The 23,025-nt window shown below is 36.2% G+C and overlaps 1 protein-coding gene across 1 annotated transcript in view; it reads right to left on the bottom strand.

Moving 5' to 3' along the window:
• Nucleotides 1-23,025, bottom strand: part of MAN2A1 (mannosidase alpha class 2A member 1) — a 152,571-nt gene that overhangs the window by 84,158 nt on the left and 45,388 nt on the right. Inside the window, exons 5-7 of the mRNA XM_010971473.3 lie at nt 14,335-14,462; nt 5,461-5,634; nt 2,570-2,756 (exon numbers count right to left, since the gene is read on the bottom strand). Coding sequence (XP_010969775.1) covers nt 2,570-2,756; nt 5,461-5,634; nt 14,335-14,462 — 489 coding nt within the window. The remainder of the gene's footprint in view (nt 1-2,569; nt 2,757-5,460; nt 5,635-14,334; nt 14,463-23,025) is intronic.

Here is a 23,025-nt window from a genome sequence, read left to right as displayed (position 1 = left end):
AGAGCATTTAACTAAATTTAGAATCTTATATGATCTTTTTATATTGATAATCTTTGAAACTGCTTTGCAAATATTAAAATAGCAAAAATTTAATAACATGGTGAGTAAAATATAACTATAATATTCTTATATAACATATAATGCTTAGTTTCCTGAGATTAGCATTCAATACAGTACTTAATTTTTACTAGTAATTTACTAATATTCCACATTTTCCAAAAAAAAATTTTAGATTATTACTTACAATTAAAAAACACACACACAATGAGATAATCACACAGAAAGATATATAAGACCAAAAGAAATAAGAGAAAAAATATATATACACATATAAACCACAGATATGATATACTATGATTGAATATCCAACTAGATCTCCCAGATAACCAGCAAAAAAAAGGGATATGTGATCATTTAAATGCATCCCAAGGTGTAGTATTAGACACACCATATCTTTCATGTATACATGTAAAACACATAAAAGGAAAGAAATCACAAACATTAAAGACGTGCCTTTTCATTCAGCATCTATCCTAACTCCCAAGCTCCTGCTCAGAAAGTGTCAACACTGGGGAAGCCAAGGGACCAACCAACACTGCTTGGCAGGTAGTGGACACTCACTAAGTATTTGGTAAACTAATGACAAATGCATTGACCAACATCACATTTAAAGATGTGCAGCTGCAATTTGCTCTTCACTTACACTACCAGGTAAGAAAGGGCAACTTAACTAGAACCAAGAAAAAAGAATTCCCTAAACATTGTATCATCTGACATGTAAAACATCATCATATGTAAAATATACAGTACTAAACCAAAAACTGAACTTGATGAAGAATGGTATTTCTTTATCTGCAAAGTAGAGGAACCTGCTGAACTGAACATACTGAAGATATCATTTACACAATATAATTAAATTTCACGTCCCTTAAGGTATTAAAAAACCAAGTGTCATTAAGCTGGAATGCTCATGTTTGATCTCCACTTATCACAACATCAAAAGGAAGGTGATAATTGCATGGGAAGTAATCGGTGGAGTTAAGACCTCAAGACTTATAACAACTTAAAAAAAACTTTGTAAGTATTATATAGATTCATTCATCTGTATCCCTGGTGCCTGGAAACCACTCTGAGAATCACTGGCACTGACTGAACACAAGGTATGTTCTTGGCGGGTATTTTTGGAAGAGTTACATGACACCACAGAAGGATTATACAGAATGGTTCTCAGGTACTCTCAGCAGCACTCAAACAAGAAAAAGAGGGGCCTCACAGTATCTGTGGGTGCACTGGGATTCCCCATCCAAGTCATCTGGCTACTCTTCAAGAAGTCTCTTATCCCCAGACATCTGAGCTGAAAGGAGTGTAAATACTATTCAGGGACAAACAGCTGTTTTCCCAAGTAGACAGGCGTGGACCTCTCTCCCTCCAACCCCACCACCACTTCCTTTACACTACACCTTTTGCCACGTAATATACTTGATTATTCTCTTATGCCTAACTAGCCCGACCCTAGAAAGCAGGCTGTTCAGGGTCTCTCTAGGAGTCAAAAAAATGAAACTGGGTTGATCCCTAACCTTGGGAAATTACAAAAGCCAGATTTTGATACAAAGGATTCATGGCTTCAAAAAGGCTACTATGCTAAAAGACTTCTGTGTCTGTCACAGTGAGAGGCTCACACTGGAATATCTTCCTAACGGCCACAAGATCCACTCAAGGAAAAGAGACCCAATCTCATTTTCACCCTCACATATACTATTCTAAAAGCAATTTTTAAAAAATAAATAGATTTGATTGAGCACAGAGTAATAACCTTCCTTTATTTAAAAGGCTATATTATTTTTCTAGCAGAGCTGAGTAGTTTATATTACAACACAATGTTTTATTTTAATGCATTACATGCTACTAACTTTTAAGTGAAGAAATTAAACTTTAAAAGCACCAAAATTAGAAGTATGGGTAGCTTGGTTTAATGAGATGCTTCCATCATTAGAATAATTTTACTCTAAGAAATAAAATTCATTCTTTTGATTTTTATTTAAAAATCTTTCAATATAAATATTCCTAATTAAAGTTTTCCTAAATCAAAAACATCAGAAAGATGCAAAGATGTGTATTCATCAGAAATGGGCAGCATTCACTATTATTGACATTGTTATTAAGGGAACAGATAATTACACTCTTTATGTGTTCCATTTCAATAAATGAGTCTTTGCAGTTGGGTTGCTTTTCTCACCAATTTATACAATAGAGACCATAAGTTTTATTATCAACAAAAGTACATGAAATCAATCAAACACAGTAGAAGGCTTTTATAATGAGGGCAAAGGAGATGGTAATAACAGTGTATTATAGGTTATCCATTGTATATTGATCTACTATTGTTCACATTCCATTAAGTTATAACACACAAGACACACAGTCAAAGTTCCAGCATTTTTAAGATTTTGATCTAGTTTGAATGAATACCTTGAATAAGGATCATGTTGGCTGCTAAAACCCATTTACTCAACCCTTCAGCAACAAGCAAGTACTGCTTGTTGTTTTACAAAATGCATTATTTTCATACCTGTTCTGGACATTTCCAGGATATATTGTTTCTGGGGGGACTCCCCAGGGACAACCGTATCTGCCTCCGGGAAGCCGTTTAAAATCAAACTGGCAGCATATTTTAGGATCAGGTCCGCAAGTATGAGGGATGTCATAGCTGTAGAAGGGCATCATGTGGCAAAAAATATCTGTGACAGATCCCAGATCTAAAATAAAGAGCCAACAGACAAACCTGCATTTATACATTTTCTTTTCCCAAAACTGTTCAAAATGCCAGTACTTTATACATATACAATGCAAGCTCTACCCTAAACCAACAACCCCTTTAACTACTAGTACATACAGCCCAGCAGCATTTAATGACGACCAGCCAGAAGGAAGATACTCACATCTCAGCCTCTATCTACCTCTTCTATCTAACTAGGCTGAGACAGAAAAGCCCCATCATAAAGCAGCATCTGCTTACCTGGAAGGATATAAACTGAGCAGACACAAAAGTTATAACTGGTTCATCCAAAATTATGGCCATGTCTATCCCTGGCTGCCAGCTCCTGTCACATCTGTTCCTACCTCAGGTAAGAGGACACCCTGAGAGAGACCATTAGCTGCAGAGGCTGAGTTAGAAAAAGAGAGGAAGGGAGTAAAAGGGGGAAGGGAAAGAATAAAGGAAGAAGGGGAGGGAGTTGTGAAATACTGAGAAAATACTTGTCTCGCAGTGACAAGAAGGAAGTGCACCCAGGAGAGTTTGTGAAGCCTTCCTGATGTTCACCAATAAAAGCCAGTATGACTTCATTAGAGGGAAAGTAGAAGTAATTTTCAAAAGCAAAAACAAGAATAAAAACCAAGCAAACAATAGAAATAAATCAAGCAGCAGTTCCTGATGCAGAATTGTTTTGAATTGAAAACTCAATGCCAGTTATGTGTGATACCACTGTTCTTGAGAGGTCAGGAGCCTACCACCAAGTGAGACTGGACAATTTCACTAGGAGTTACAAGTGGCTATCTTTTTACGATCCTGACCTGTAGATAACTCTTCCCCTTTACATACGGATTTTGAGTTCTCAGCAATGGGTATGTATTACTTTTATAATAAAGACAGACAATAAGAAAAAACAAAAAAGCAACATGTATCTTTTAAGAACTGAAAACAACTGCTTCACTAAGAACCAGAACACATAAAGAAGCTCAACTTAATTCCAAAACATAGTTTTAAAGCAACATGTCCAAATCTATTGGGTGAGTCCTAAAATGTTCCAGTTTTATCTCATATTCCATTTCATTAAAATAATCACCAGTTCTTTTCCAAATTCTAAAGCTATTATAATCTGTATATTTCTGTGCTGTAAGTTGTTTCACTGAATCACATTCACAACTGTGACACCACGGATGCAGGTCACTAATGCTTGCTGTCTGCATAGAGGTTGTCACAGTCCGAGAACTGCTGGCAACTCCCCACTTGTTCCTCCTATGGATCAAGGACTATCTCTCCCTTCACCCTACTACTCAGCAGCTCATTTACACATTTCAGGTCATCTACTGCATTTGGTGGTGTCTATCTTTTATCAAAATAGATTATAATTGACTTATAGGCAAGGATGCTTTCTCTATTTCTTTTTAGCATGGTATTAAGTACATAAAAGTACCCAGTAATTTCTTGCTAACTGATATTTACGGGCAATTTGAATGTAAGCAATAGTTTAAGTAGGGCTTCTTCAAACTAATAATCCTTGTTTTAAAAATTAATATGCTCCTTTGCAGTCGATCAAATTATACAGAATACAACCCCCTACAAGGTCTTGTTTTCCCTACAGGTTTAATTTTCTGGGATAAAAAGTTACATAGCTAATTTGTTTCCTTATTGAAAAAACAACAGTACACATAAGAAAGATACTGTTTAGGTTTACAAATGATTTTTCCAAAACACTTCAGGAGGGTCTAGATTACACAGGGAAAAAAGTATGATGTAATGCAGTAATTTCTGAACATTGCTTTAGCAATTAAATTAAATCCTTTTTTCAGATGAAATCTTACTGAGAACTCAATTCTGGGATGGCAGTGTATTAGGGTTAGGCACCTGGGCTTCAGAACTACACAGAACTGGATCCAAATCTTGGTTCTGTACCTACTACCTGTATGATTTTTGACAAATGGCTTCACATACTTAAGCCTCCATTTCTTCACCATTTAAGGGGATAATAATAGAACCTAATTTAAAGGACAATTATAAAGATTCAGTGAAAGAGTGGGTATAAAGCATAATACACAATGCACGGCCCAAAATAAGGACTCAACAAATAAAAATTAGTAAGAAAACAAGGTGTTGTGAATTATATGGGGGTTGAAAAAGGCAGACGCCTCTCAGGAGGCCTAACTGTGTTCAAGTCTCCCCCAGCAAAGAGCAGCAGAAGTATGTCCTTGGAATGCCTGGGTGACCACAGAACAGTGTGAAAACGAGCAACAAAGGTAACAGGAGGGCTGTTCTAGGAGGACAGAATTAAGGTTTTAAAAGGCAGTTCTTACTAGATGCAGAAACAGGAGAGACAGAAGAAAGAAACACTGGCTAAATATGAGTATATGACTGGACATCAGTTCTAATGCATGTTGAACTTGGTGACAAAACAGGTACTTTTAAAAACAGAAGCAAGGGAAAGCATTATTTGCAAAGACTAATTTCTTATATTTATTTACTTCCTTTTGGCTTAAAAAAGAATCTACAATGTTCTATAGATATCTTCACCACTGCTTAAAAGAATCTTGACACAAATATATTGGAAAAATAATCATCTGTATCTTTAGTTAACCTGATTTTCAAGACTGACACCCTGAATAAAATCCATCACCACATGAGTTCATAACCCCTGTGAAATAACATCTAAGTAAGATCTTCAACTTTCATCAAATCCTACATACCCCAATTCTGTCTCCAAAAAAACTCCAGCGTTTTATGCAATGCAAAATGTTTTTTAACTGCATAATGAACCCTCTGGATAAGCATGTGAGAAAATCCAGCACGTTTTAGAAGATAAGCCATTGTTGGTGAATGTCCAAAAGGATCAATAGCCCAACCAGACCGAGGTTTCACTCCTGTTGATAAAGAAAATAAATGTTATTTTTGTAAAACAGATAAATGAAACAGAAATCACACACATTCAGACCCATCAGAGTTCCTTGGTCTCCTGGATTCTAAGATACAGGGGCTGTCTGTCCAGCATCACTCTTGGTGAGCACTCCCAGCAGGACACCCTGAAAGGAGGAGTCTACCACTACCACGTCCTCCTGGACAGGGTGACTCACACTGGAAGTTATTCAGTTGGAGCTGACATAAGCACTATGTCATCTTATAGATATCAGAAAGCTAGTGCACTCAAACAGGACCAAGTCACTGCTCTCTAGAATCTAGCAGTCCTGTCTCCTGCAGAGCTGCATAACCCAGCTACTCGCTGTCATACAACACAGAAAAGTAACCTAGCTCATTTCACCTTTTATTCCCCAACCCCAACAATAGGATCTGTAGGCTATCTTTTATATATCCTACAATAGCCCCAAATCATCTTATTATAAAGTAGCAGAACTGGTCAAAGTAAATGGATACTTCATTAAATCTTAAGACATTTTGATGCTGGTGCTTTCTATCTTGAAGAGGTCAACAGAATTTTTCACACCTGACTCAAAACAATTATAGGAACAAGGGACTAATGATATATATATCTCAATTTCAAAGAGGATAAAATGAAAAAAAAAGTACAGATTATAAACGTACAGATTAGAATTAATGAAATAAGATTGTTCACTGGGCATTATACAAATCTGATCTTCTGTTTATTCAGGATTCTCAAAGAAGGCTTCTACATACAACCTATAAATCGACTTAAGTAACATTACTGTGCATACTTTTTTTTTTTCACTCAAACACCTGTTTCTCACCTTCCATACACCTAAGACTAGGAGAGGCCCTAGGATTACAAAAATGAGTTAATCTTGATCCTGATTCCAGTTGCAGAGATTATCATGCAAATAGGTATAACACAGAATAACAGAAAAGAGAGCAGAGAGAAGAACTCTGCAGAAAATACTGAAGATTAACACAGAGATGGGAAGCCAGGAAAGGAGACTGAGGAGGAAAAGTCAGACTCTTGGAGGACCAAGACTATGTGTCAGAACTCAAAGAACTGACCATATAAAATTTGTGCATTTCACATACATAATTTACCTCCAAGAATTGTAAAGAAATCTCAAACTCTGTCTAGTAATTTTGTTTTTTTGTGGTGGTACAGATATAGCAATTCTGAAATTCTCTCCCTCATGTATTCCAGGACTGAGCAAATTAGGATAAGAGAGCCAAGTTTCACACTGTTAAGAAAAGGAACAACAAAATAAGTAAATGTGAGAGAGTAGAATGTAGTTTATGATACTGAATTGAAATAGGAGATAGTAGTACTAACTTATGAATAAATACATATATATATATATTTAAACAAACAATACATATATAAACATATACACACACATTGCCTTGCTCAGTGCACTAGGGGAGGCCTAGATGCAGCAACACCTCAGTACCAACGAGCATACCTTAGCTCCTGGCTCTTGACCTCTAAATGCCTTGCTCAGTTAAAAATGACTTTGAGACAATGGTTTATACCAGGGCTGAGGTCAGCAAAGTACAAGATTATGCAGGAACATATCCTTGGGTCAAAGAGTCAAGGGAACACATTACAATAAGCCAGGAGATAGCTTGAAGGGCTTCCACTGCCCAAATTTAGGACAATTGGGGTGTCAAAATAAATAATGATAGTACTGGATTACAACCCACTGAATAACATAAGAATCCATGAGCTCATAAACAAATAGGAAATAAAAAGAAAAGCTCTTCCTTTTAGCAGAATGCTAACAAATAATTATAGAAGGAACGACAGAGTTAGGAAATCATCACTGGATCCTGAAACTAAAACATGAAAGTTTGATAAGGAACAAGGGATTTACCTATTCTTAATGTATCTCCTACAAATTAGTTACTAATTAGGAAGAGGGGACAGTACAGTGAAGAAACTTAAAAACTACAACTTAAACAACTGACTGAGGACATCGTCACTAACATGGGAGCAAAGCTATATCCCGGGCCTCCTGATAGGATGCAGTGAGGACAACAGAAAACAATGGCAATGATATTCTAGCAATAAACAGATTAGGTTAGATTACACAGATAGATCAGACAGATTAACCTCAAGCTAATCATAAGGAAACAAACTCAAATTAAGAGGCTTTCTACAACAGAGGTCTGTACTCCTCAAAAATATCAAGGTCAAGAAATCCAGAGAAAGGCTGAGGAACTGTTCCAGGTTAAGAAGACTAAAGAGACATGACAACTAAATACAATACATGACCCTGGGTTGGATCCTGGACTAGGAGGGAAAAAAAGGAGCTTTTATTAAAGAACACTGTTGAAATAATCGACAGAATTTGAATATAGCCTATGAACTAGATTGTAGTATCACTGCTAACAGTCTTGATTTTATATTATCTTCTGCTTACCTATGAAAATACCCTTATTTCTTAGGCAGTAACACAATGAAGTATTGAGAGATAAAGGGTCAAGATATCTCCAACTTACTCTCAAAGTGTTCAGAAAAACATGCATGTGAATCTAATTAGTCATCCTTTGGTATCCAAGGGAGATTGGTTCCAGGACACCCAAAGATACCAAAATCCTTGGATGTCAAGTGCCTTATATAAAATGGTGTAGTATTTGCATATAACCTACACACATCCTCCCACATACAGGCATACCTCAGAGATATGGTGGGTTCAGTTCTAGACCATTGCAATAGAGTGAATATTGCAACAAGGTCATACAAAGTTTTTGGTTTCCAGTACATATAAAAGTTATGTTTACTGTAGTCTATTAAGTGTACAATAGCATTATGTCTAAAAGATGTGCAGACCTTAATTTAAAAAATACTTTATATGTGGAGAAAAGGGAACCCTTGTTGGTGGGAAATGTAAATTGGTACAGCCATTATGGAGAACAGTGTGGAGAATTCTCAAAAAATTAAAAGGAGAACTACCAAATGACTAGCAATTCCACTCCTGGGTATTTATCTGAAGAAAACAAAAAAACTAATTTTGAAAAGATATATGCCCCACCCAAGATATGGAAGCAACCTAAGTGTCCACAGATGGATCAATGAGTAATGAAAATGTGGCACAATGGAATCCTATTCAGGTGTATAAAAGAATGAAATTTTGCCATTTTCAACATCAATGGAACTTGAGGGCATTTTGCTGATGAAACAAATCAGACAGAGAAAGACAAATACTGTATGATTTCCCTTATATGCAGAATCTAAAAAAACAAAACAAAATACCAAACAGAAACAGGGTCATAAATACAGAGAACAAACAGGCAGTTGCCAGAAGGGAGTGGGCTGGGAGGAGGAAAGAAATAGGTGAGGGAGATTAAGAGGTACAAACTTCCAGCTGCAAAATAAATGAGTCAAGGGAATGAAAAGTACAGTGTGGGGAACACAGTCAATAACTATGTAATATCTTTGCATGGTGACATAATCTTATCTAGACTTACCATGGTGATCAATTTGAAATGTACAGAAATATTGAATCACTATGTTGTATAACAGGAGCTAACATAGTGTTGGAGGTCAATTACATTTCAAAAACAAACAAACTCATAGAAACAGACAGCAGATCTATGGTTACTAGAATTGGGGTGTGGGGGGAACTGAATGAAGTCAGTCAAAAGGTACAAACTTCCAGTTTTAAGCACTAGGAATGTAATGTACAACACAATAAATATAATGAACACTGCTGTTATAGGTTATATATGAAAGTTGTTAAGAGAGTAAACCCTAAGAATTCTCTTGACAAGAAAAAAATTTTTCTGTTTCTTTCATTTTGTGTCTATATGAGATGAGAGATGTTCACTAAACTTACTGAGATAATTATTTCATGATATATACAAGTCAGATCATTATGCTGTATACCTTAAATGTATACAGTGCTGATACCAATTAAATCTCAATAAAACTGGAAGAAAAACAAAACAAAATAAAACTTTACTGCCCCAAAATGCTAGCCATCACCTGAGCCTTCAGTAAGTCATAATCTTTCTGCAAAAGCAACATAGATCACTGATCACAGATCACCATAACAAACATAATAATGATGAAAAAGTCTTAAACATTCCAAGAATTACCAAAATGTGACACAAAGACACAAAATGAACAAATGTGTGTAAAAATGACACCAATAGACTTGCTCAACACAGGGTTGTAAGAAACTTTTAGTTTGTAAAACATGCAGTATCTGAGAAGCACAGTAAAATGAGGTATGCCTGTAATTTAAATCATCTCTAGATTACTTATAATATCTAATACAACATAAATGCTATGTAAACAGTTGTAAATACTATGTAAATATGATGTAAGTAGTTGCTACGCATGGCAAATTCAAGTTTTGCAGTTTGGAACTTTCTGGAATTTTTTTTTTCAATTTTTTTCCATCCATGATTGATTGAATTGTCAGATGCGGAACCAGTGAATACTGAGGCCAACTATACAGGATATATAGGAGCCCTTTCCAAATGTTATCATGCAACTCTTCATAAATTTGAAATTAAATCAAAATTAAGTTATGAAATAAAAATGGAGTACATGTTGTCCCAAATAACAAGGGCAGAATAAGCTTACAAATAAGCATAAAGGTCAATATGAAAGGCTCTAGTGATGACGGAGATTTCAGCACCACTGGTGACCTTTTCTATGTCAAAAATCACTTGATACACAGGAGTAGCAACCTAGCTACAACAGGTTAAAGAGTCCCTGAGAAGTGATGTAGAAAAAAGAATGTTTAACTATGTTTCTAAAAACTGATATGAAAGGAGGTGAAAGCTAGGGAGAGACTTACAGAGGAACCCAGTATTTTCCTTGGTATAAACAAATTTTTTTTTTAAAGGGATAAGTGACAAATTTAGGGAAAAGTGTACTACAAGAAAAATCCAAAATTTTATAAAGAGGGCCCATCTACCAATAAAACCAGGAAAGATTTTGTGTCTTCATGCAAGAGTAAGATTGTCAAAACATATAAAAGTAAAATACAAGAAAAATTCCAGGAAAAAAATCATTAAAAAGAGTAAAACACACCACTCATATTATAACAAATCTAATAGACTTAAAAATTAGAACATAAGTATTATAAATAATATAATTAATGAAATCGGATTTTTCCAAATATATTTAATCTTTAAGCTTAAGGGAAGTCAGAGAACAGTTACAAAATGGATATTCTGGGCAAATGACAACTTTTAAAAGCTCAAGCTTAAAGTTTCTAATGGTCAAATTTGTATAATAAAGTTCATAAAGGCATAAATTAACAATCAAAGACTAAACAATTTAAAAAGTATCCCATAACCAAATGTAAAAATAAAGTCTCCAAAACAATACATTGTTCCAAACTGTTTAGAAAACAAAACTGAGAACACTAATTATAAGGCACAGTCAAAGCTACAATAAGGAACCTCATATTCTCAAATGCGTTCACTAAGTGTAAGAGCTAAAACTATAAAACTCCTAGGAAAAAATACAGTATCAATCTCTACAACCTTGGGTTAAACAATAATTTCTTAGCTATGACAACAAAAACGTAAGTGGCAAAAGAAAAAATAGATAAAATGGATTTCATCAGAATTAAAATTTTTTTGCATTAATGGTTACCTTGAAGAAACTGAAAAGACAACTCACAGAATGGACAAAAAAATTGCAAATCATTATCTGACAATGAACTTGTATCAAGAATCTATGAAGAACTCTTACAAATCAACAATAAAAGGACAAAGAACTCAATTCTAGAAGTAGGCAAATGATGTGAATAGATATTTCTCCAAAAAAGATACATAAATAGCCAACAGCCACATTAAAAAGATGCTTAACAGTCTTTAGGGAAATGCAAATCAAAACCATAATGAGATAGCATTCCACACACACGAGTATGGCTAAAAAAAAAAGGACAACAGCAAATGCTGAAAAGAGGTGGAGAACTTTGAACTCTCATACACTGCTGGTGGGAATGTAAAATGATACAGCCATTTTGGAAAATAATTAGGCAGCTCCTCAAAATGTTAAACACACAGTTACCATGTGACCCTGCAATTCCACTGCTAGCTATACACGCCAAAGAGATGAAAATTTTTGCCCTCACAAAAACGTATGTGCATAACAAGCAGCATTATTCATAGCACCTAAAGAGAGCAACCTAAATGTCCATCCCTTGAAGAGGGACAAACAACGGATAAACAAATGTGGCATATATCCATACGACAGCATATTATTCGGCCATAAAAAGGAACAAAGCACTGACACAGCTACCACCTGGATAAACCCTGGAAACATGCCGAGTAAAAAAAGCCTGTCGCAAAATGCCATGTTGTATGATTCCATTTGTGTGAAATGTCCACAGTAATCAAATCCATACATACAAAAAGGTTAGTGGTCACTGGGCCTGGGGCAGGCAAGGGAGGAGGCAGAAAGAGGTGTGACAACTAATGAGGAAGACATTTCTTCTAGGGATGCTGAAAAAGTTCTAAAAATAAATAGTGGTTATGGTTACACAACTCTGAGAATACACTAAACACCACTAAGCTATGTACTTTAAGTGGGTGAACTGCATGGTATGTAAACAATACAGTAGTAAGAAAGACACTTATGCTGAACAAAACAAGCCAGGTCTGAAAGAGTTATTCCATACATACGAAATTCTTAAATAAGCAAAAATAACCTACAGTAACAGAGAGCAAAGAGCAGGTGGCTGCAGAGGGAAAGAGGGAATGAGGGACCTTTCTAGGGTGATTAAAATATGGGTCAAATGGGCGTAAACATTTGTCAAAGCTCAAAACTAAACAAGTAAGATTTAGATGTTGCAATGCATGTAAATTATACATCCATAAAAACTAAACATAAAGGAAAAAATCCACAAAAACTGAGATTTTTAAAGTAAATATTCTTGGATTAGAACATAATTATTTAAGAAAAGCGACACTGAGTAGGTGGTCCCCAAGTCCACCTCCAGGTTTAGTGACTTAAGAAAACTTGCAGCTCTTGAAACAGTCATACTCACAGCTATGATTTATCACAGTGAAAGGACACAAAACAAAATGAGCAAAGAGAAAAGGCACACAGGGCAGAGTCCATAGGAAACCAGGCACAAGCTTCTGAGAGTTCTCTCCCGGTGGAATCCCTAGGACATGTTTAATTCCTCCACGAATGAATGGTGACAACACCTGAAATGCTGTGAACCAAGGAAGCTCAGTGTCTTAAGGTTTTTACTGGGGGCTGGTCACATGGGCACCCTCTGTCTAGTATATAATATGATTCTAGACTTCCAGAAGGAAAACGAGTGTTTACCATAAACTATATTGCTTTTACAAATAGTTTAAACATAGTGAGTCACTCATCATTTAAGAAATCCACGTCTTCAGACACCAGCCAAGGGCCAGCTTTGCAAAACTTTTCTAAGTACAGAAGTTTCAAACCTGCTGTGTTAACTCTCTTTCTGCACAGGCATGATATTTGCAACTTACTCTAGTAACAATCACAACAATATCAATATGGAAAGATTAAAAAATGTAGCAAAAATGTCAGAACTTTAATAATAAGTAAGTCTGGTTGACGGCTTCATGAGAGTTCTGTGCAGTATTCCTACAACTTTTAAATTTGAAATTATTCCAAAATAAAAAGTAAAGAAAGTATTAATGGGGTTGGAACAATTTTATCTCTAACAGAAGAATATTTTAAAATAATAAAGTATCTAGAAATAACTTCAATAAAAAACATGTATACTTACCATACAGAAAAACTGCAAAATCATACTGACATGAACTATTTGAAAACAATGACATACCATTTTGGAGAATGCAGATGTTAGAGACCACAGAGATTTCAGTTAGTCAATCTCCTGTTCTTATGAGTTATGAACATCTGATTGTATCAGTTCTGAACCCCCTTCCCCATTGCTTGTGGTGAAAGGATCCTTCTTCCCCACGGAAGACACATTCACATGATTCAGGTGAGACTGATCCTGCTCCAAACGCCTCTCCAGCCATGACCATTTTTACCAAACTAACCAAGCTCAATGAGTTCAGCTCCTAAACAGTTAACTGGCTTAGAGATAAGCACCTAACCCAAAGTGGGTCAATTAGGTAAGATACTAAGTTGTTACACCAGTAAAATGAGAGTCAGTACTGGTTGCCTATGGCTATCTTACTCCCCAGGAAAAGCCTCAAGCCATGCAATAATAAGCAGAGTCAAAAGAGACAGTGCCTAGACAACATAATTTGAGTCCCCTGGATCCAACCTGACCTGAAGCTACCCTATCTCTGGAGTTCTCAATGACAAAATTAACCCTTTTCTTTCCTTCTTTCTTTTCTTTTTTTGTTGAAGCAAGTACATTAGGTGTTTGCCTCTTACGATCAAGAATATTAATATATAACTAAAATCCCAGTGGGATAGTTTTTTAAAAATTCTAAAATTAATAAATAGATGAAATTGATAAAATAATAGGTGAAATAAGGTAGATTACTCTAAAAGTGACCATAACATCTCTGTAACTGAGTTTATAATCAAAGAAAACATCATAAAATAATGAAAAATCGATTATTCAATAATAATAAGTACTGAGGAAATTAGTTGCTAAAAAAATGAAAGAGTTCCATCTCACATTCCCTAAAATTAATTGCCCAGAGTAGTCTGAATGAAGGGGAAAGATAACAATACATACCTAGATTTTTTTCCAGCCACTGATGTCCTTCAATTAGTTGGTCGATTAAGGCGAAATAATGTGCAGCAGCTTCATCAGGCATAACCCAGCCACCTGTCACAATTTCAAACTGACCATTTTCTAGTAAACTAGAGGAGAAAATAACAAGAATTTACATTAATGTATACATGTTCAAATAAAAAAGTAAAACATAAACATTAGGAATAGTCTTTAAATGTAAACAGTAGTATACTACTTGTTAAAAACTTTTTAGACCAGTGAGAAAAATTCAACCTTGGGACCCTGGTGATAAAGCATCCTTAGTAATGTGTCTGAGGTGACCCCTCCTGCCCTAGGCAAAGCCACGCAGGTCACTCTAGAAGTCCCATTTCATAAGGGGATAATCTCTCACACAACTTCAAAGATTCCTGATGTCAGAAGTCACATCTGACTTATTTCTACATCCTGCTGAGCACCTAGCAAAGTGCTTTACTATGCTTGATGCATGTTTATTGGAGGACTGACATTTCAAGTACAGCATTTGTTTCAATACACCTATGCTGAAAAATCACTATTTATTTTAGTACTTCTGACACTGATAAGTTAATCACATAAGCTACACAAAAGTAATAATAAACGTAAAGCTAGTAAATATCATATCCCTCTGGGAATATAGAAAACATTACAGAGCACCCTGCTCCAGAATCAATTATAATGTAGGCTATACAGTTTATCTTCCATTATTGAGAGAAAAGCTCTAACATTATCATTAGCTGCACATTGGGTACTCCCTTATCATAATCCCATACAAAGTAAATAAATCCTGGCCTTGGAGAACGGAATCATGACAAGAAGGTACCTTCCTCAGGGAAGGAAAAAAAATTCATAAACTGTTAAAATTTTGAAGAACTACCTGAGGAAGTGTAAATGTCAAGAATTTAAGCAAGCATCTGAAGTGCCACAGGGTTTTAAGTTTGCAAAAAGATGGTTTTGAAAATGGTATAAAATTTCAGAAGGAAAAGCAGCTTTAGTAAGGATATACGTCACTAAATGCTTACAGCTAAGAGCCAAGTACCAAACCAAATTTAGTTGAGGCAGACCAGAAGCATAAAGAGTAAATATTTTGCTACAAAACATATAACAGAAGCCAGAGCATTAACACTACATGTGATTTTTTTCAAACATATGAAGGATCATGAAACCAATAACAGAGTGGATAATGGACACAATTTCTAAAAAAGTAGGAATGAATGACTGATTTCCTTGTATAAATTAAAAATGCATAAATTATATCTGTTATTACCATGGGGAGCACCAACTAATATCATTTCATATGGAGAATACGATGGCTCATTAATAGTGTCTAAAGAAACTTAAACGTCCAGTCAAACCTCAGATTCTCAAAGGCCCAAATCAAGAATTTATTAGAATGAAGCTGGAAATTTCTAAAAATTGCATTTCTTTAAGAACACAACTAAATCCAAGGCTATTTTGTCCCAATTACAGCCAATGGGATGTTGCTTACAGTTAGTAGTTCTCTCTCTGGTGACTGCCTGATTCAGCCACACTCTAGAGGCCATGGACCAGTCCCACTCCTTATGCCATATGACCAATACTTGGAAGGCTGAGATGTCAGGACAGATTTGGGATTTAATCTCTGCCCATCAAATATAGAAACTTGACCTCCATATCTCAGTATTCCAATAAACAGATCTTCCGTAAAGTGTCAGAAGTAATTGGTCATTGACACAAAATTGTACTATACTTCAGTTAAAAAAAATAATAATTTGGTTGAAATAAATTCTTTGCTGCTCTTGAAGAGAGAATAGAAATATATAGTAAGTAATCTGAAAATTAAATGGAAAGAAATCACTCCAATGATGGAATTCTTCACCTGTATCAGTTTTACTTTGCTACATATTCCCTGTCCCATGCGTAAATGGGCTCCAAGAAACAGACAATCAAGCAAAGAATTACACATATTATATTTTCCAGCTTCATCTGTGAATAATTTCTCCCTTCCCCCTCCCCATGATGCCTGAGATGCTACTGTGGCTGTGTACTGAGTTCTTATCTATACATAATGGTTACTTTAAAGACTATCCTATCTATCAAAATGGGGGAGGCATGGAAAGCCTCTCACTCAGAATTCTCTTATCTGTCCCAACCTGGCTGGTCCCAGCTGCCCTCATTTCTCAGCTCCAATAAAACCTACCCACAGAAGTCTCTGGGATACCCAACCTAAATCAACACTCCCACTGTACCCCGCCCCCTCTATAAATACCATGAATAGTATTTATCACAAACCAAGTTGCCTTGTTCATTTCTGTGTCTCCTCTCTCTTCCTCCTCACCCCACCCACTATTATAATGCAAGCTGCGAGAGAGCAGAGTCCAGTACATGCTGTTGTGTTCACTTTTCCATGCCCAGCACAGAGAAACTGGCTTGGCAAATAATGGCCACTCTGTTCTCAGACAAACAGGGAATGAGTGAATGAGACTCTCAGGTTAAAATTAGTATTAACATTCAATTTTTATATTAGATGAAGTTCACAGACATATGCAAAATAAACTGGACAGGGAAGGGTCAGTTAGAAAGGAGTTTGAATAATCTGGGTATAAAGTGACATGATCTAAACTACAGTGTTGGTAGGAAAAATGGATGAGGAAGAAGAGAAAGGAGATGTTTCATGAAAAAGTATCAGTGGGAATTAGGAAATGTCTGGAAACAAAAGACAACAGCACATATGACTTGGGGTTTTGATTCCAAGTGTCTAATGGGGGGGGTGTTAATACACAGTGACGATGAGTTAAGAAGGAAGGCACTTTGCATTGATAAATATAAATTTGGATAGGGCTCTCTGATGTTACCAAAAGTAGCTAACTGAAAGAGAAAAGTAAGTTTAGGAAAAGAGGCCAATACAAAAATTAAGTTCTGGAGGACTGAAACAAAGAGGAAATAGAGAAGGATGGAAAGTCTGGAGAAAACAGTCAGAAGGAGAGTTAAGTACCAAATAGAAGAAAAATAGCATAGGTAACTGAGGCAATAAGAAATGTTAAAGATAAAAAGAAAAAGTCTGTGACTAGAGCCTAGAACATTCTAGAAAAGTGTAATGAGGAGCAACCTGCACTTCCCCCTGGTAGGAGGTGTTTTTATAGTTTAAAAAGCAACCATATAACTGTGACTTATTCAGAAAGAGACACATCAGTGGGTCAGAATATAAAGTTGAAAAATAAAATTTTAAATTATTTATATTATTAAAATAGCTATTAAATTGTGGGGTAAAAATAGATTACAGTTTTTTCTTTTTAAATCTTCAGTCAGAAAGACTTAAAACAAGGTCATAAGAAAGCTAGGATACTATGTCATAAAAGCCAAGGGACTGATGTTTGACGTGGCATGCTGATGCAGGTTTTTAAGGAAAACTGCATGAGGAGGTCTGAAGAGGCATAAATGATGTCATAATAGCAGGCCAGAAAGAACACACGTTTTAGTTTTTCTTAGCACAGTTTCTCTAATCAGGTAGAACAAATGGAAGAAAACAGACAACATGATTTAAAATATGAAGCAACGTGGCAATGACTGGACAATCGGGCCAGAGAATCAGGTTAATGGGTGCTCTTATTTTGCTGAACCGCATTTTCCCTGGTCTATACATATGAATGGTAAAAACCAGATTATAAACCAGAACATTCTTACAGGCAGGAAGGTTGGGCTTGATACAAAATATTCAAAAAAATATTCAAAAAAATTTGCCTATGTTAGGCAAAAACACTTGCCACCTGATCAGTTAAACTAAAAACAAAAACAAAAACAAATCACACAACATACACGCACACACATATAAAAACTGCAGAAGTGCACAAATTTGCCCTGATTTCTAGAACACATGCAATATGCACAAAAAGGTCCAAATAAACATGAGGAAAAAGACCTAATGACTGAGATGCGCATTAACCATCATCATCACTTAGTGACAGGTACAAAAAGTAGGACTGACAGTCTCACCAAAGTAACACTTCAGGAAATATTTAGAAAAACATTTATAAGCAACAGCAGAAATGTTATGTTAGCCTACAAAAGTACCATATTTAAAATTGCTATTGTTAGCAGCACAAAATAAAATTCAGACTGCAAACTCTACATTTGACAGTTTAATAACTTTTTAAAAATCAAGTAATGGGAACTATCTATAGAAAAAGTTACTTAGAACAAAGACAGGTACTTCCAAGTATTTTTATTAACTCAGTGTTCACCAAGAATCAATCGGGCTATTTCTCTGCAATATTGAGGGGGGTGGGTGCCAAATCAAAAAAAGATGCCTACATCATAGGGTCTATTGCTTAACTTCTGCCAAGACAGTCTAGTTTCTGGCAAATTTTTTGCATGTAAGCTTTTCCTAATATTTCCTAATAAACATGGGATCTGGATTCAAATGAAAAGAGAGGGAGAGAAAAGAGTATATACACGCAGCAAATCCAGAAAATAGGAAATCAGGAACTAACTTTCACAATTAACAACATCCTGCCCCACTTTTTTAAATGGCTGACTTGCAAGCCATTACGCACTTCTGTTTCTATTTCATTGCTTGAGAATTTAATTTTGAAAAAAGCTTAAGAAAATATTGATCAAAATTCATCTAAGCATATCTGTCACAGCTCATTTTGTCCAAGATGCAGAATTTACATTTAAGAACTTACTTGCCAAGCACAAGAAGCTGCAAATCACTTTCTCCAAGTGTCACTTTTTCCCCTAAGTAAACTCATCACACATTTGGAATCTGCTCACACACAGGATAGACTCAAAGAGCTTTTTTCCCTAATGGGGAAATTGTTACAGATAACTTAGCAGCAAACAATGCATCATTTAGTGAGTGTCAAAGAATCACAAATTAATTTCACATGAGAAAATGAGCTGAATTTGTAATGATACATCTGGGGAAATATGAAATAATACAAGATGATGTATAGGGGTTTATTCTTAAATAAAAAATTAGTTAAAAGGGAAATTCAAAAAGATAGAGGCTCCCAATGAATCAATTAATAGCCTAAAAACATTTGCTCATCAGATTATCTAATCCATATGCCTTTCATGGGGAGTATCTATTAAGTTAGAAGGTAAAAATAAGTTTGCTTTAAAATCTCTCACATAATAATTGGGGAAACTCATTGTATACTTCTGAATACTGTGGACTCCTGTTTTTAGAGACTATATGAGGGGCAGATGGCCAGTGAGTCATCTCTCCTAATCTTGCGCTCACTTCATTCCAGCCGTACCCCTTCTTTGAGTTTGCAGTCCATTCTCTCTCTTCTTGGAATATTTTCCCTCCCAGGATTTGCCTCACTGGCTCTTAACCCATCCATTAGGAGTCTTCTCTGGCCACCATACCCCACCCTATCCCCACCTAAACTGCTTTCTTTCATAAAACCCAAAACTCTTCTTTCACGGCATTTTGCACAAACTTTAATTACACATTTGTATGTTTACCGGCTTTGTCCCTCAACAGACTGTAAGCTCATGAAGGCAGGAATCACATGTTTGCTCACCATTTAAATCTGGCTGTTCCTCTTAGAAAAGGGTACCAACAACTCAAAAGAAAAGCAAGCAAAAAGTATGAAGCAGATATTCCAGAAATAACTACTAAAAATGAAAAAATGTTTATCTCACTTACAAGGAAATGCAAATTAAAAGTTCAATGACATAAAAAAGTTGTATAACATACTGTGATGTCAAGGATGTTTGGAAATAGGCTGGCAATAACTATCAAATTTTAAAATGCATGTAAATACTTTTATCCATTCTCATTAAAAGGAAGTCAGAAAATACATAAAAGTATAGAAATAAACAGAAGCATTGTGCAGTCAGCCCTAGATATTCACAGGTTCCACATCCACAAATTCAACCAACTTCTGATGGAAAAAGAAAAAAATTTTTTTAATTTCTAGAAAAAAATTTTTTTTCGAAAAGCAAAACTTAAATTTGCCACAAGTAGCAACTATTTACATAGTATTTACATTGTATTAAATATTATAAGTAATCTCAAGACGATTTCAAGAATACAGGAAGATGTGTGTAGGTTATATACAATACTACTCCATTTTATATAAAGAACCTGAGCATCCAAGGATCTCAGTATTTGGGGTGAGTTCTGCAACCAATCCCCTGAGGATACCAAAGGATGACTATATACGCTTGAGATAAAGAAACACTCTCACATTCACAAAAGACTAGAAATATATCTACAGGATCATCAATTGGGAGAAGTTAAATAAATTAAGGCTCACTCATAGAACAGAGTTTTACACAGTCATTAAAAAGAAAGACACTCCCCTTTCCTGAAAGGTTCTCTAAGATACATTAAGTTCAAAAAGCATAGTACAAGACCCTGTTAGGATGGCTTCCATGCTTTCATCCAAACAAACAAACAAAGGAAATAGGTGCTGATGAGGACATGGAATAGTTGGAAACCTTGGGCACTGTTGGTGGTAACATGAAATGGTACAGCTGCTGTGGAAATCAGCATGGGAGTTCTGTGAAAAATTAAACATTGAATTGTTATATAATCCAGCAATTCCACTTCTGGGTATATATACAAAATAATTGAACTGATATTTGTACACCCATTTTTCACAATAGTCAAAAGGTAGAAATAATCCAAATGTTCACTGATAGCTGAATGGATAAACAAAGCATGGTCTGTTCATACAATGGAATATTATTCAGCCTTGAAAAGGAAGGGAATTGACACATGCTTCAATATGGATGAACCCTGAAGACATTATGTTGAGTGAAATAAGCCAGACATGAAAAAATAAATATTGTATGATTCCACTTATATGAGATACCTCGCCTAGTCAAATTTATAGAGACAGAAGGCAGAATGGCGGTTGTCAGTATTTTTGATTTTAGCCATTCCAAGGTGTTTGAGATATTATGTTGTAGTAATTTTAATTTGCATCTCCCTGATAACCACATATTACTTAGTCCCTGAACATCCATGCTCTCCCTTACTGCTGCCACCTAATGAACTTCTTTAAGGTGTTTGAACATGCCATGTTCTTGCTAATCCCTGGCCCATAATCACAATTCTCCTCTCGTAAGTTGGAATTTCTTCCCCACCTTTTCCCACCCCCTTCATATCTGGCTAGTTCTAACAGCCTTTCAGGTTTCAGCTTGAATACCACTTGCTCCAGGAAGCTTTCCAAAACCCTCTTCTTGCTCCCATAGAAGGAAATGCTCTATTGTGATACTGTGTTAATTACACTGCTTTCCCTGCTCTGCGGTGAGGGCTGGGATCAGATCAGACTTGCTCACTTCTTGTAGGCCTGGAGTCTAACACAGTACTTATTGAATGGATGATGGAGAAAATAAAGGAAGGCTTTAGAGATGAGGTAGTATATTTCAGCCAAGTCTTAAAAAATAAGTAGGACTGAGATTATGCAATGTACAAAAGGGAAAAAAAATATCCTCACCTAAACTCGTGGGCAAATTCCTAAAAAGCAGGACGTAACCTGTGACTGAGGACACCCAGGTGGTTCAGCATGACTAAGAGTGGGTGTGAAGCAGGAAGTGATTGGAGGTAAGGGAGGACAAACAGAGAAATCAGAGAACAAAACCAAGTATGCACCAGGCAAAGGAGATCAGGCTGTACCTTTTGACACTGAATTGTCACTAAAGCATTTTAAAGCCAAGAAGAGACATGGACAGACTCATATATTAGAAACCTAATTCTGCGGGTGAAATGGAGGACATATGGAAGAGGCACAGCTGGAAACAGGAAGACCAGTTGGAGGTTTTCATGATAGCACAAAATAGGAGTCATGGGAACCAAGCAGGGGTCAGAGAGCAGAGATACCAAAAAGGCAGGACTGACAGGCTTGGGACTGACTGGACAGCACAAAAGGCAGACACAGTGGGTAAGAGCACCGGCTCTGGACTGAGGCTGCCGGGCTCTGGTCCTGACTTCACACTTACTACCTGGGGGACCTTGGGCGCATTTCTTAACACCTTTGCCTCAACAGCAGAATAAGGATAATGAAGGATCTTAATGTATAGGAATGCTATAGGACCAGCTCAATGAATACACGTAAGTGCTTAGAATGTGCCTTACACGTTGAGTACAGAGTAAGTACTCAATAAGCTGTTACTTTTACAGTTAACTAGAGAAGAAGAAAGAAATTGAGGTTGAAGCTTTGGATCTGGAAGCAGCCCACACACCTGGAAACTAAACAGTGTGGACAAGCACGCAAAATGAAGAGGAGAACCAAGGAGTGCGACCCTACAGATGAGAAATGGGACATCTAATAAAGAGAAGAGAAGGGGGTCAGAGAGGTGATTAAAAAAGGAATGTTCACAATGCAGGACCAAAACCAGGAGAGAAAGGGCTCTGGGTCACAGAAGACAAGGAAAAGAAAGAATTTCAAGGAGAACAGAGCAGTCAGCATCAATGAAGTATCCAGTGGACGGAGCAGCTGGGAAATCCTCATGGCTTTTGCACAGAGCCGTGATGTAAACAGAAGCCAGCAGCTGAAGTGAATAAGCGGTGAAAGCAAAGCCCCCTCACTCCAGATGAACTGGGATTGGAGGGGGTGGGAATGGAATACACACTTTCTGAAATAAATGTACACCACTGCTTCAGCTGTTAGAACTAAAGTTATTTTAGACCCTGGGGCACTGCCTTGCTTCCTTTGATGAAACTCAATCCAAATCTAC

This window comes from Camelus bactrianus, chromosome 3 (assembly GCF_048773025.1).
Source record: "Camelus bactrianus isolate YW-2024 breed Bactrian camel chromosome 3, ASM4877302v1, whole genome shotgun sequence".
Taxonomy (NCBI): Eukaryota; Metazoa; Chordata; class Mammalia; order Artiodactyla; family Camelidae; genus Camelus; species Camelus bactrianus.
This window is presented reverse-complemented; position numbering and strand designations above follow the sequence as displayed.